The sequence below is a fragment of the Oryzias latipes genome, chromosome 19 (assembly GCF_002234675.1).
Source record: "Oryzias latipes chromosome 19, ASM223467v1".
Classification (NCBI taxonomy): domain Eukaryota; kingdom Metazoa; phylum Chordata; class Actinopteri; order Beloniformes; family Adrianichthyidae; genus Oryzias; species Oryzias latipes.
The window spans coordinates 5,231,763-5,247,016 of NC_019877.2; the positions used below are offsets into that span (position 1 = coordinate 5,231,763).

At 40.7% G+C, this 15,254-nt stretch overlaps 1 protein-coding gene across 1 annotated transcript; it reads right to left on the reverse strand.

The window, feature by feature from the left end:
* Positions 1-1,045: 1,045 nt before the first annotated feature.
* LOC101160942 (coiled-coil and C2 domain-containing protein 2A-like) lies at positions 1,046-13,930 on the reverse strand. The gene is made up of 38 exons (XM_023949697.1): positions 13,921-13,930; positions 13,267-13,345; positions 12,978-13,058; positions 12,764-12,905; positions 11,656-11,747; positions 11,447-11,548; positions 11,297-11,377; positions 11,065-11,223; positions 10,833-10,989; positions 10,614-10,750; positions 10,411-10,542; positions 8,120-8,302; positions 7,909-8,015; positions 7,676-7,816; positions 7,321-7,477; positions 6,893-7,155; positions 6,586-6,763; positions 6,331-6,484; positions 6,091-6,238; positions 5,841-5,979; positions 5,571-5,774; positions 5,380-5,472; positions 5,216-5,307; positions 4,417-4,581; positions 4,280-4,337; positions 4,084-4,193; positions 3,902-3,998; positions 3,733-3,831; positions 3,470-3,646; positions 3,289-3,303; positions 2,994-3,197; positions 2,854-2,925; positions 2,663-2,776; positions 2,435-2,569; positions 2,233-2,355; positions 2,102-2,160; positions 1,845-2,022; positions 1,046-1,770 (listed from the first exon to the last, which is right to left on the reverse strand). The coding sequence occupies exons 5-38, from the start codon at positions 11,692-11,694 to the stop codon at positions 1,585-1,587; spliced, it is 4,458 nt and encodes a 1,485-aa protein (XP_023805465.1). The 5' UTR covers positions 11,695-11,747; positions 12,764-12,905; positions 12,978-13,058; positions 13,267-13,345; positions 13,921-13,930; the 3' UTR covers positions 1,046-1,584.
* Positions 13,931-15,254: the final 1,324 nt, after the last annotated feature.

Genomic DNA, 15,254 nt, shown 5'->3' on the forward strand with positions numbered 1-15,254 from the left:
TTTACAACATCGTCATAGATTTATTTGTGGAGAAGGATCGGCACATGGACTCAAAAAGTAAGGCCAAACATGGTTTTAATTTTTTTTAATGTACTTATTTTTTAATAAAATGTGAGTATTTGAAAACTGAATTTTTTAAGAATTATTTTGATGAGAATTTTCACAAACATGTGATAACACTAATTAAAGCACCAGAATTTAAAGTTGGAAAAATTCCAGAAATAGTTACTGAGGGTCAAAATGAAATGTGTGCTGAACACATGTATATACTTTAATTTGTTTACAGTATATATAAATAATTTATACACAAGAAGAGTGTTCTATCCACGTCTATAAAAGAAATATAGACATAGGACAAATATGTTCTTGTGTGTATCTTATATGCTGTTAGATGAATGGTGAAATATTCAGTTCTTTCAATTGTAAATCTGACTCCAGAGAAGTCGGTGCCTCACCAGCCACCAACCTCACTGCTGTGATGTGAGGTAAGGATTTCTCCCAGGAGCCACTCTGAATTATTCCCATTTCAAATATACTGTAGTTGTTGTGATAGTCGAGATTTTCCCCTTTTTTTCTCCCTGGAGAAGATGACCAACGTGTGGTGTTTTCTCCGCTAGCGGCAGCCAGAACCTGCAGTGTGGTTTCAGAGCCTGCTGTCGCTCTGGAGAGTGAACTGTGGCAGCTAGTCTCCAAAACAAAAAACAAAAAACTTCTCTTTACTCTTGCACTTTATCCTGGGAATACCATTTGCTGTATTTTGTTTCACTTCAAAATGTTTCTTGAACCTGAAACTGTAATGTTGCTCCTTTTGTTTGCCTACATGCTAAGTGGAAATATTCCTCAAAAGAGGGAGACTCTTGCGTAGATTGAAAGTATCTATAAAGTCTACAGTCTAGTGTCTTTGCAGAAACAAACCTGAACACAGCGAGTGTTTCCTGTAGTTGAACCACTGTTTGTGTAGCTAGAAAAATGAGAGAAAATAAAGATTAAAAAGAATCTTTTTGAGATTTTACCTTGAACAATCACAAAACCATAAGAGACGCACACACTAAGGTACAATACGATCTTATATTGCACTGTTGAATGAGCTCCATTTACACATAAATATGCCTGTACAACAAAATCTTTTCTTTAATTTTTTTGTTTCATGCAAAACTTCAGAACAAGAACACAAAAAACAGCTGCACAACGATAAAGCAGAAGCGCCCATCCACTGAAAGGTGAAAGCTCCCCCAGCATGTTATCATCCAGAGGGTTGGACCTCCATGGAAACATTTTACTGCCCTTTGGAGTGCATGGAAAAGCAACATTGATTTTGGGAACTAAGAGATCTGAACTAAGATTGGAAAAATGGACATTTTCTGTTTTTTGTAAATAAAGCAGTTTATGGAGGACAGGTTACTTGAACAGGGAAGTAAATACATTTTTAGATGAGATCAAGTACAAAAAGATTTACATTGGGACTTATATATCAAACATACAGGTTATGAAGACATGTACAAAAAGGATTTGAATAAACTAAAGTTTTGTTTGAATTAAAGAAAATTCTTGTATCTTCAAAGCTGGATGAGATCGTCCTAGTCGTCAAGTGCGCACGAGTGACGCCAAGTAGACCCACACAGACAGAATGTTGTTGGGATAAGGGTGCACGTAAACGGCCAGGGCAAACTCGACGTTGGATCCTTGAATATTGTGGACGCCGGTGCTGTGCACGGCCTCTATGAGTGGCTGGATCTCAGAGAAGGGCATATGCAGAGGGAATCCTGAGATCTGGAAAGAAGACGAGCCTGTTAGTTGGTGCTCCAAGTCTCTAAGTTTTTGTGTTGTGCAGCAGTGAATCAGACCCTGAAGTTTCCCAGCAGCCTTTGGAGCTCATGGCAGTGGCCCTCAGCCATGTCCTGCCCTCTGCTCTGCTCCAGCTTGGGCAGGAACCGCTTTAAGGTGGTTGTGCAGTAGCGGTTCCAGCGTGTTGGGTGTCTGGGACGCCACTCCATAATCTTTTCCTTCAAAATGTTCTCAATTCTAGCGGTTGGGTGGATAAACACTTCAGATAGGCTGTAATTGTGGACAGGGTGACCCAGAGCGAGCTGTTGTGACTCACCTGTCCTGAAGTTTGGCTGCCGCTGCTGCGTCTGTGCGACTATACACCAGCTCCTCAGGCTTTGAGGCAAATACAATCAAAATGAAACAAAAGAAGTTTGTTTCCGAAAAAAAAAAAATCACTTGACACACCTGTACGCTGGACAACCCGGGATGGGGAAAGGACTCAGAGAAAAAGGGTTTCCAAAGCTTCCTTTTTGAGACATCGAAACTCATCCTCATAGGGGAAGCATACTCTTGAATATTGAACCAAACCTGAGCAGCAAATCACAGACGTCAAAACTCTTTAAATGGATGAAAGGAATTTGCACCCAGCGGCTCTTCCTCCACTCACATTGTCAGCATCAACCAGGCAACCGACGGCTTGCAGCGGACAGAAGCGGTCTTTTTGTCCATAGAGCTGACCGCTGCTGGGATTCCAGATGAGGTAGCGGCTCTGTTCGTGGGTCAGGACATACGCCGTGGGTCCCTGAGAACAATCAACACGTCAGGAAGTAACCATCCACGCCCTCGTATAATGAGTCAGAAATGATTTTGTCGTAATTGAGTAAATGTGAGAGACCTCTGGTATGGCTGTCCCTATAACTAGCCAGGCTTTCTTGCCCAAAGACAGGAAGTAGTTGCACAGCAACACAGCGTGTTCTTTCTCATCTCCGGCTAGAAGAGTGAGGAATTGCTAAAAAATAAAAAGATGTGCTTTAGGATGGTTTTCCCTCAACTTTTTATCACCTCTAAATAAAGAGCTTTGCTCACATTGCAGGTGGTCCACAGGTCATAGATGCCAGAAATAGAAGGGATGAGGGACACAAACCGGGCCACCAGCATCTGTGGAGACACCACAAGGCTCAGCAACATGCTGATATCACCTGACATGCGGTAAAGATCACACCCACTGTGGCTTCCTGGGGGTTATTCGGGAAAGCATCCAGGAACTCCTGTGGGGGGTTGAGCGGTCGAATGTAACGCGTGATGAAGACCGTCTGTCCGTTAAGGTCGATGACTGTGGTGATGCAGCGGCGGTCCGGGTAACGCTTGGCTGCTTTCGTCTCAAACGTCTTGGCTGCCTGCAGTAAGCGCTCGTGCTCTTGACTGTCAAACTGCAGCAAAGTGATAAATGTGACTGAAGAGCAGTGTGGAAGTACAGGGCTGGCAGGTGCTGGCAGGAATGCAGGACCTGAGTGATGTTACCTCCAGCTCCTTTATCTAGTGTGTACAGGAGAGCCAAACCCAAAGCAAAAAACAAGAAAATGACAAGGATCAATTCCTCAAAAAAAGAAAGACACCAGAAAACTGTGATGGAACAGGGAGAACTGACACTGGGAACTAAAAACCCAATCCGTTCTGAACTCGACGCCTGGAAATGACGTACCTTCTCCATAATGGACTCTTCAGGCACCAGCTGAGGCTTGATGGCGATGAAGAGCGTGATGTACACACCTTCGCTTACTCTTTGCAAAAAATCGTCGCCACTGTATGCGCTGTGACTGGGTTCCTTGCTGTAACCCAGCAGCACAGCTGGGGTGTTCACCTTAAATGTTCCATCGATCTGCCACATATATATAGAAATGAGAAAAGTCAGCCGCCAGCTTGTTTTCACAGTAAGGAAAAAAACCTGTTAGTGCCAAATCTCACGCTGGACTGAGAGTAAATAGTGTTGAAAGGAATCCTGACGGAGCCTAACCAGTGCTTCTCTACATGAATCTGAATCGACGGCCCCCTCTCTTTATCATTCTGTAGAAAAATGTATTTCAAAAAACAGATTTGCACAAGAATTACAGGGAAACCCGACATTTCTACTCACCACCCCAGTTTTGTGCACCATTTCATCAAATATGTTAATGAAAACTTCATCTTTGAGCGACTGCAAGTTGGATGTGCTGTGGTCCCCGTTTGGAGCACTGAGGAGTCAAACCACAGCGTTTACAGCATGCTCTTTGATTCCAAAAGCTGTTGTTGTGCTGACTCAGTGGCTAAGGCCAGCACCTGAACGGAAGCTGCAGCTCTTCATTCCAGGTGGGGTTGGGTCCGTCGGCTGTGGTTGTCTGCAGAACTGTGCGCTGGAAGGAAACCTCCACGAACGGCCTGACTTGAACCTGCAATAGACAGAAAGTTGCGTGCGTAACAGATGATGCTATCAGAGAAGTAGTCAGCTGTGAAGGAAAGCTGAGGGGGGCTTTACCTGGTGGAGGGACCAGTCGTTGCTGTGGATGGCACGCTGAGAGGGTTGTCCAGCTTTCCTATAAGAAGGTAAAGTAAAGGAAACAAAAGTCAGATTCTATTTTTGCTTTTCCTTTCGTCTACTTTGGCAGCACTCACTCGCTCTGGGATCTGCGGACGGGGATGTCACAGGCTCGGATGATTTTGACAAGCAGTTTGACGTCTCTGTCGGATAAATTCTGTGCTGTCACCTTCTCTCTTTTCTTCCTTTGAGGCTTGGGCCTCTTGGGTTCAGTAAGCTTGAACAGGTTGATTCCAAGAATCCTGGTTGAAGGCACAAACGGGTCATGAGGAGAACACACTGCACATTGCTAAAACCTGAACATTCCATAAATGCACATCACAATGTGGGGAAAAACTTTGAAGCACTAACAGTACTCATTATCTCCAGGGATTTGCGCTTTATCAGTCACAGAATAAACTGTGTGAGCAAACCTTAAAAGTGCAGAACTGCTGTACAAAAAGCCTTTTATCTGCTCTCATTCACATATTACTGTTGTCTGCTGGCATAGATATAATTAAAATCAGTTCACTACAATCTCACAGATGCTTCAGGACAGATCACATGCTTAGTTGAAGTTTGGTTGCTGCATTTTAGTGAGGCTTGTTTTATTTTTATAGCTTTGAAGCTATTTTCTAGCAGAGGACTGTTTAAAAGCTCATCTATGACTTCCTGGCTGGTTGTTTGAGCTGACAAATGAAACGCTTAGTCCCAGAGATCACTAAGAAAATGCCACTATTGGCACTACAGCACTGGGAGTTTATGCAAGAAACTCAGAGGGATGGGGGGATTAAAGACATACCAGGAAACTGCACCACTGTGGAACAGCAAAAGACACGAGAAGAAAAAAAAACACTATGTCAGGGACAGAAGGTTTTTTGAGCCTGAAATATTTACCTGTTGCTCTGTATCTCATCTTCAACCACTAAATCAGAGAGGATGAAGCGATTTTTGGCAAGAACCAACCGATTTGTGATGGATTCTTGGATCTGTGGGGAAAGGACAACGTGAAGCTGTGTCATGGCATAAAGGTTCAAATAATACTCAGGACTGATGCTCACCTTCTGCAGGTAGTTGACCAGTAAAGCTCGATGCGATTCCAAGTGTTCTCTGGTGTCGACTGTCTCTTCATCTTTTAATCTTCTTTCATATTCCTGAAAAAATATTCAACCAAATAAAAAAACAGAGTTTGTTGCAAACAAATGCATTCCAAAGTGATCTTAAATACTGCACTTTTTCTTTTAGTCCTGACCTCGAACACATTGTCTGGGATCTCATGCTCATAAGCAGGGATAAATTTGTAGTTACGAAACTCTTTGACCCCCTGGTTCCTCAGCCTGAGCAGGCGGAACCTTTTGGATTTGTCCAGCTCTTCATCAGTTACAAAATTAAACTCCTCCTGTAGATGTTCCAGGCGGAAGTACTCCGGAGCTGTTACCTCTCCACTGCTGGCTACCTGAGAAAAAAAAAATGTAATGATCGGTTTCTAAAAGAAGAGCAGCAAAAATGCATTTAAACTCACTTCCAGGAGCTGCCTGACAGAGGCGTTTTTGGGGTCGTTGGGGTCCAGCCGGGACTGTTTGGCCCACTCCCCTATTCTTTTCATGTCGTGCAGTCCAGACGCTCCGATGCTTGTGACAGCATCCACGTGACCCAAGCCGCTACAACACAGGGATGAGCCGCCGTTCAAAACTGCTGCAGGTGAAGCTCGGAGGGGACATCCAACTACAGGCCTCCAGCATGCAAGCAGTGAGACGTGTTGGAAAAAATACCTGTGCCTAACACCAGGGTGCAGTGAAGCAGTGGGAGCGAGTGGCACACCGTTGTCTCCGATCCCCCACGACACGCAGCACGTCAGCATCCCAGAGGTCAACAGTATCACTTTGTTGCTGCCGTCGGCCTCAAAGGAGAGTGGCACGTCTGAGAGAGCAAGCCAGAGGGAAAAAGACAGGTGGGTGTGACTTTCAATCGAAATTTTCTCTAAATAAGAATCCCACAATGAAGACATGTACCACTTCCAACCCCCTCGTGGTCAAACATCACTCTTTGATCGCTGCTGAACTCAAAGTCTTCCAAGGGAGTGCCGCTCGTCACGACTGAGGGCTCAGGCACCGGGACATAGACCTGAGCTAGGAGGGAACAGGAAGATCCGGTGTCCTCAAAGACCTACTCAGCACAGAAAACCCCAACACAGGCAGGCAGGGAACGTGAAACCTCACAAGACTGCAGCCAAGCTATCAAACAAATGTACAGCAGCACCCCCCTACCTCCAGGTTAATGCTCTGTGGACAGTTTTTTATCTTCAGATTGAAAATTTGACCAAAATACACCCTGAAGTCGGTGCCGAGTGGACGGCTTTCTGTTCTGGAAACTATTTTGCCGTTGTACAGAATCTTGATGAAGAGGGAGTGTCTGAGAACTCCCTGTCTCCGGGAGATTTCAACCCTAAATGCACGACATGAGATTTTCAGGGTCATAAAAGACACTAAAACGCTAGCTGTGCATGAAGTTTAGTCATTACACTGTTGTCAAAACACAGAACAGGTGATCCTAAAAAAGAATGAAAAAGTGCACCTGGGGCAGAGTTCACTGTCGGTGATGTTTCCAGATGCAGACAGCACAGGGATCAGAATGGCCTCTCCTGGTTTCCTGCGGATCTTCGCCGCTTTTTCTCTTACTTGCTGCTCGATTGCATCAAAGTCTGGTCTTTCTGGAGGCTGTGGGTTTGGAAGGTCTTCAGAGGGCCCTTCCAGTTTACTCCCTTGCTGCTCTTCATCCTCTTCCTCTGTGGGGTCGTCCTGTTCCTTTCTTTTCTCCTTCTTTTTTCCTTTTGCTTTCTGCAAACAGGGAATAAGAGAATGCACTGCAAGAACCTACATTTCCCCATTTTGGGATTAATAAAGTATCATTCAATTCAATTCAAGAACAACCCCTTCACTGCTTCAAGAACAGACTTTGCATGTTTGTTTGTTGTGCTTGCTAATGGCAGTATGGCTGTGGACCTTCTTCCTCCTCCAGAGCTTCCACTCCTCCAGCTCTTTTCTGTACTCAGCCAGGCTTCTCTGATAGTCCTGCTCCTTCTCTACCTCCAGTTCCATCACTTCTGCTAAGATCTCCTCTTCATATATTTGCTGATCTGATGCTCGATCCACATTCTCTCTAAAACATATCAGATTTATCACATAGATATAAAGTGTTCAGATCTCATTCAGTCCATAGAAGGTTTGACACAAAGGTTTTTGTGATCCATCTTCACGATCAAGTAAAAAACTGTTTGGCTGCAAAGTTAAGATGGAAAATGGAATAAATGTTGACTTCCATGTACTGTAGGTTTCTCTGGATTTAGCTTCTACAAACCTTCTGAGGAAGAGTTTATAAGGCGTGCTGGTGAACTTCTGAAACTCTCTCAGGGCCTTGATCTCATTCCACACTTTGATGATCTTCTTTAGCAAAGTCCTGTCCTTCTCTTGCTCTGAGTCTCGCAGCTGCCGAGTGTTCCTGCAGTGTTCAGGTAGCAGAAAACCCAAACAGTTTGTGATGCTGCTGACAGAACGGCAGGTGTTTCTGGACAGAGTGCATGGAGAACTCACCTAACTTCCAGACTGTACTCGGATATTCTCTGCTGGAGACTCGGGGTGAGGCTTTTCTCTCTGTGGATCTTCATCATATTTCCAAGGACATTCCGTAAACCATTCAACTAGAACGGAGAGCAAACAAAAACAAGAAAAAAATCTATTTTCTCTCCTTAGAACAGAGGAGTGGCAGCTGACGGATCTTACGAGAATGTCAGGTGCAGTTTACCTTGTCAGTGAGATGCCTGGTGAGATCATTCTGCTGCCTAGTAAGGTACTGGTCATAAAGCTGACACAGTCGGGATGTTAGGACATGTTCTCGACTGAAGAGTGGGTGATGGGAGAAGATCAAGCCAAGAACTTCCACATCAAGCTGATAAACTCTCTCAGGGTCTCCATCATACTTCTGTGCCTGGTTTTATAAAGTAAGGATTACTAATTTAGCATTGATATAATTTAGGTTGGTTACGTTTATAAATGTCTGACTGCAGTTCTCCTAAAAGTGGGATAAACTATGAAAAGGTTTTTGCATCCATGCTAGCATTAAGACGCTTCATTCGCTCTATGCTTCCTCCAGAATGCACAGATTTCAAATACTGAACTAACCTTTGGTAAACAGTCAGACCTTTTCCAATTGCTCTGTTTATTTTATGAAGTTAAAGAACATTTTATCTTATTCAGTACAAAAATTGTTAGTAGCTATCCAGAGGGGAGTTGCCAATTTATTTGCACATTTCTGATGTACTTTTTCTACCATATCATAAACATATGAAGTGATGTTTATGTTATAGTTAGTAAGAAAAAGGATGACGTCTCACCAAAGTAGACCTAAGAAATAACAAGGGAAAAGACAATTTTTGTCTTAAAAGCTCACGTTTGCTGCACTAGGATGATCTTGTTTGGCACAGGGTGTCTTTTATTCTGAAAGATAGTCCTACGAGCTTCAGACAAGAGTAAAAAACTATTTCTCATTTTGGAAAAAGTTTGGTTTCTCTTTATATTTCTCTTTCTATTCAGGCAATATATATATATATATATATATATATATATATATATATATATATATATATATATATATATATATATATATATATATATATATATATATATATATATATATATATATATATATATATATATGTATAAATCATAATTGTTCTAAAAACAATAATATAATGAATGCAAAGCAGTATCAAATTTTCCTAAAAAGTAAAATCAGACTTTATGGCTCATACTACATTCTGATGAGTAAAAACCAGGACATTTTACTGTTTAAAGTTGCAGATTCTGGCTTAGACTCTGAGTTCATTTAAAGCAGGGGGGTCAAACTCATTTTCACAGAGGGCCACATCAGCATAGTGTCTGTCCTCAAAGGGCCAGATCTAACTTATACATGAAACTAAATGTAATGAAAAATAAATGTAACTACTCCTTAATGTTAAATAACTTATTTATTTATTTATTATAACTTTTTAAAGTGACAATTACAGTTGCATAGAAAACATGTGTTTGCTTGTTACTCTATCATAAATCCTTTTACATTTGATTCTGTCAGGTTAGGTTATATGGACAGTGTTTAAATCCTAATGTATAAGTTGCCCAATCAGATATTTCAAGTCCAATTCCCCCTAGATATGAATAATTACACTCCCATTTTTATTTTTTATTTTAAGAAATTAAAAACTTTGATGCTCTCGAGGGCAACAGAAAATGAAATGGAGGGCCACATTTGGCCCCCAAGCCTTGAGTTTGACACGTGATTTAGAGGCTACTGGACTGTCAATCTGTAGTCTGAAACAAAATTATCTGGACAAAATATATGAAGTTTGTATTCAAAACCGTCTGAATGTCTTTATATTTGAAGTTTTCATTTCATCATCACTTGTTGGACTTTTGTGGGACGAATTGCTACTTAGCTGTATTGTGAATGAACAAGGCCGACGTTTGATCTGTTTATCTCGTCATGTTTGATATCCTGAATGCTTCAGAAATGTCTGTTTCTTCCTGTGTTAATGTTAGCTTTGTTGAATTAGAACATCTGTAAATTATCCTGAAAGAATCTATGAACAACAAACAGATCTACATTTTATTACACCTTATCCATTTTGAATGTGAAATAAATTAAATTTGAAGTGAATCGCATATTGGCCATAATAGTTTAGTCCTATGAACTGAATATAAAAAAAGGAATTTGGGAAATGTATCTCAAAGCTTAGAAAACTTTTTAAACTTGGTTTTATTTTCATGCAGAGAGCCGATGCTGTTTGAAAGCATAAATGACACTTAAATGCCAGCTTCTCTTAAATGCCACTGTGTTTTTATAACTATTGCAGTGAGATGCTGTCATAATGATAATATATCACAGATGTGCTGACCTCCATCTGTGCTCTCTGATGACTTCCTGCTCTTTAGTACCAAATATCAAACTGCCGTTGAGCTTATTTCCAAAAAGGTAAAATAAAACTTAAACTGGATATTGCCCCATGAGTGCATGAATGGTTTAATGAGTGCATTTCTGACCTTCCTAAACACCGTCTGTAAGCCAGGAGGCAGGTCCTCCTTCATGCTGAAGACACGAGGTCTTGTGGATGATTCCTTTATGGGGTCAGGCAAAGCCAAAATCTTGCCGTCGTCACCAAACCACTCCAGCCCCTTATCAGGTTTAAACAGAAAACATTCAAGCACCAACGCGTTTGGGTAATCCCAAATGAAGCGGATCATACCTCCTCCATTTTTAACAGACGATTCTCGAGGATGGCCTCATTGGTGAGGGACACAGAGGGCCTTTTCCCCACATAGAGACCCTCATCCTCAATATAGCGAGGCTTTACTTTCTCAGAAAGTTTCACAGAAGTTGGAGCTGTACCAAAATGAAGCTGCTTAGATCAGAGGGACTTTAAGTCCAGGATGACGATCAGATGATCTAAGGCTGGTTTTCCTACCTTTTCGAAAGCTCGGTGTAAACAGGAGCTTACTGTCTCGCTCAGCTCGCTTTCGGATCCCAACATATTCCGCCTTCGCCGTCTCCAGGAAATCCCACGCCGATTGATCAACGATGAAGAAATCCTCTCCGTTAGGATAGAGCCGAGTTTCTTCAGGCTGCATCATTAAATCTGTGTTATCAAACACAAACAATGGATCCACACACACGAACTATCCCGGCCTGTGTGTTACCTGATGTTCTTCTTCATCTTCATCTCTGGGCTCATCAGTCCCTTCTTTCTGTTCACGGTTTTTCCAGCTAAGTTCCTCTGTGTCCTCCGCTGGTTCGGACTCAAAATTAAACGTAAAGAAATCATAAGCCTCCTTTGGAGTTGGGAGGCCCTGCCCTACCTGGAGACAAACAAACAGCTGATGAAACAGTTATAACAATATAGGATTTTTAATACCATAGCATGAGACTTACTCTTTTTGCAGCCTCTTTGAACTTCACCTTGGTGCTCAAAGATGCAGGAACATCATCATCTTCTGCTTTGACAGAATCTGTCTGTAAAATATCAGTGGTTAACCTTTATGGGTATGTGTTCAAACATTTCAGGCTTGAGGAGTTGCTCACCTCTCTGTCAAATCGTGTTGTCCTGTCTTTGCCTCTGAGGCTCTGGAGAACGCTGGCTGGGTCTGCAGAGACCTCCTCTTCCTGCTGAAGGAAGTTCTCCGCCTTAATATAAAATTGCAACATCCATATATGTTGTTTCAACAACAAATCCTAAAGCTAAACTAGTTCTGGACATGATAAAAAACACATTTGTTTATATATGTGTTTACCCTCGCTGTCCCGAGCTTCTCCTCCAAGTGTCGTCTCATAGAACAGTCTAACTTTTGAGAGCTGGAGACATGCAGAGGTTTTAAAGAGTAGCCTGAAATAGAAGGGAGATCGAATGGAATGTGTTTTACCTCTGACGTCACATCATGCTGCATTGGCAAGTTGTTAAAGATTTAAAAAGGGTCATTTTTGATCAGTCACAGATCCTTTATAAAGGATTTAGGAAACAGGCATCGTAATGGGGAATCCAGGGTTCTGTTTTCATCCTCCAAAAAGCTTAGAGTAAAGCACATAGTTTGACATGTGCTCAAATTAAGAAAAAACATAGTTTTACTAACATTACTAAAGATTTCTTTTCATGCAAAGTATCATTTCACAAAAAAAATGTATATTTGACATAAGCTATCTTCTCCCTTTCTTTTTGGCTTTTTCCTTCAGGGGAGCTTCCTCCATCTAACCCTGTCTTCTGCATCCTCTGCTCCAACACCAGCTACCCATGTCTTCGTTCAGTGCATCCATAAACCTCCTCTTTGGTCTTCTAGCAGCTCCAGACTCAAAAACAGCACTCATTTCTCAACAGGCATCTTTTGGATTAAAACAAGCAAAAGACAAAAGCAACTGCAAGCCACGCCCTGCAACAGGACACATTAGGATAAAAATGGAGCATCACAGAAACATGTTATTTGAAGATTCCAAACCACAAAAGAATAAGAATCTTTGTTGTCATTACGCAGTGCACAACAATTCCAGCAGCTCTTTTCAAGAAATAAATAAACCAGAGATTACCGTTGCTTTAACAATAAACTAAGATGTTAAAATTTGTTTTTAACATTTATTGGTCTGCTTAGATGGAGACCAAACCAAAAGATTTTGAAATGATCCCACTCCACATTGGCAAGAATGCTTTTTGAAAGGGGGCTATTAACCTAATCTGTACCCAGAAATACAATCGTAATAAAAAACGTCTTCTGTATTTGGTGCATTAAAGAAAGTGTATTTAAACTACAGTTGAAATGCAAGTCCAGACGCATTTCAACGTACATATAAACCACTCCGATCTTCCACGAAATGTTACAAAACAAGATACTCAACTTAGGAAAAGCCACCAACCTCTGTGAGAAGCAGATGGAGGCCTTGAAACCACTGTCCTCTGAGCTGGTTCCTCGTTTACATTAAGGTGCTGAACAGTAGAAAGCTCCTCTACATCTTCATCATCATGTTGACACTCCTTGACTGAAGACTGCTCAATCAGCTAACAAACAAACAAGTTTGTATCAAACAGGAATGACTGACGATCGACTGACAAAAGCAACAAAGGATGCACTTTTCTCCTTCGCCTCTGCTTCTGAGCCCTCAGTGAGCGTTTCAGAGTCTCTCCTGAGTCTTCCTCTCTGCCTGCAGTGTCCTGAAGAAACACCAGAAGAAGCTTTTTAGACAGAAATCTGGAGTGAACCTTCATCCATGCCGCTATTTCATATGAGAGCCGGGCAAAAGGGACAGAGAAAAAGTCAATATTACACACAGGATAGCAATAAAGTCAGTAGTGGTTCTCAAACCTTTTCTCTTCATCCCCCCTTTGGAGGAGGAGGAGGAAAAAGGAAATAGAACTGTACCTGGAGGTCATCTTTTTTGTTTCCTCCCAGCGTTTCTTGCAAATTTCGCCTCTTCTTTCCCAGTTTTTCTCGAAGGTCACTTAAGAAAACGCAGAAAAGAAAAGACGTTTTAATTAACTCTATTTTTTTACAACTTTATTGTACAAAAATGGAAGTACATACAGTACAAAAATAAAATTCTAATGTGCCAGGGCCCAGGGGAGCATGCATATAACATGCACAAACATTCAAAGCTCTAAAACTTTCATATAAACATCATCCAGCTTCCTGATTAAGGCTTTTAGAGATGGTACTGAGATGCATTTAAATTTGTTTAATTAATATGTGGAGGGGGGGGGGGGGGTTAGTAGAAGATGAGAATTTGCATTCATAGATATTAAATTAGCCAAATATAATAATAAGATTTATAATGAGTTTTTTTTAAATGTACTGCAGACTTCTTTTCAAAAAAAATTTAAAATTCATCAAAGTACATATTCACCCCAACTTCACTCTGAAATTTGAATAGATAATTTTAATAATTTTCGTAATAGTTTTTGGCTTTCAGTGTAAAAATATGGATTCGAATAAAAAACTCATAATTTTATTAATTATAGCACTTATTGCGAATAGTTCAGCTACATCATCATTTATTAGCGAAAACAGTCAACTTACCTTGAGGAAGCCAGGGTGGCAATTTATTTAAGAACAACTGATGGTAAATTTTAATTGTTAAAATACCACAGATCTCTGCGTATAATCAGTACAATATAAAATCGCCAGGATCCGTCAGCGTTGCCTAGTAACGATATGAACTACAGCTCAAAGTGTCATGGACGCCAACGAACCAAATGCAGGGATTTGATTCGTCAATAAAACCGTCAATCATGAGCGACACGGAAATCATGCACTACGGTGTCCGGGAAGCTACAAAATACCACAGAACACATTTTTTTTAATCTGTATTTTTTATGCCATTTTTTCTCTTTTTCTGTATTTGTTTTTGTTAATGTAATTTCTCACCTAACAAACAAAGGCTGGGAATATTTAATAAAGCACCTTTCACTATCATTAACTCAATCTTTCAACTTTAGATAGATCTTCTATTTGGGTTCTACTATTATGTGTTTCTGTTTGTAAGAATATATAGCAACATAAAACCTAATGTAATTGGGAAAAAGAATGGCAAATAAAGCTTATAAGGAAATCAGAGCAGATTTTCTTTTGCCAGTCAATAGGCAGTGACAGCACAACTTCCAATTCATTTTAAAATTGTATTTCACATCCTTTTTACAGATTTTGTAAAGACCTTTTAAAAACATGACAAAATTGTCTCTGTTACACAACAATGGTTACTAACAACAGTTTTAGCTGTGCAGAAAAGGTAATGTTTAAATTTTTGACAGCTTAACTGTTGCTTTCTTATATTTGTATCAGGAATGTGTTTATAAACAGATATGATAATTAGAAGATGCTTTTAGAATCTGTAGTGCAAAGTTTAGCACACACACAGTTACTGTGAGAGCTGTCACTTTATGGGTCATATTTGTCATATTCTTTTGATAATATCGTTTTTATGAATGGTTGAACGTTTGTGATGCTACCAGGCAAGGCACATGGGATCATTTCAGTTTAAGGCAATATCCTTTAAAAACTACCCGCAAACTTTCCAACTTGCACTTTTTTTCAAAATGTTTTTAACTTTCTTACATAAATCTCTTCCTTACCTAGAAAGGGAAGAATTTAAGTACTCAGAAAGAAATGTACAAACTGAAAAAACAGCAGTGATTCTTTTTTTTAACTCACATAAGCCATTGGTTTTTGCAGTAGTTTTTACACTTTGAGAAAGCTTTTTGCTCTTTCAGCTCACTCTGACAGCCTCAACATTTCAGAATAGGAACTCTTTCTAAATGACTTCAAAATTGCTGCTGAAACATTTGTATAAAAAAATGATTTTACTATACATGCATTCTAACAGAAAAATCAGCAGTTTGGGCTTTCCCAGGCTC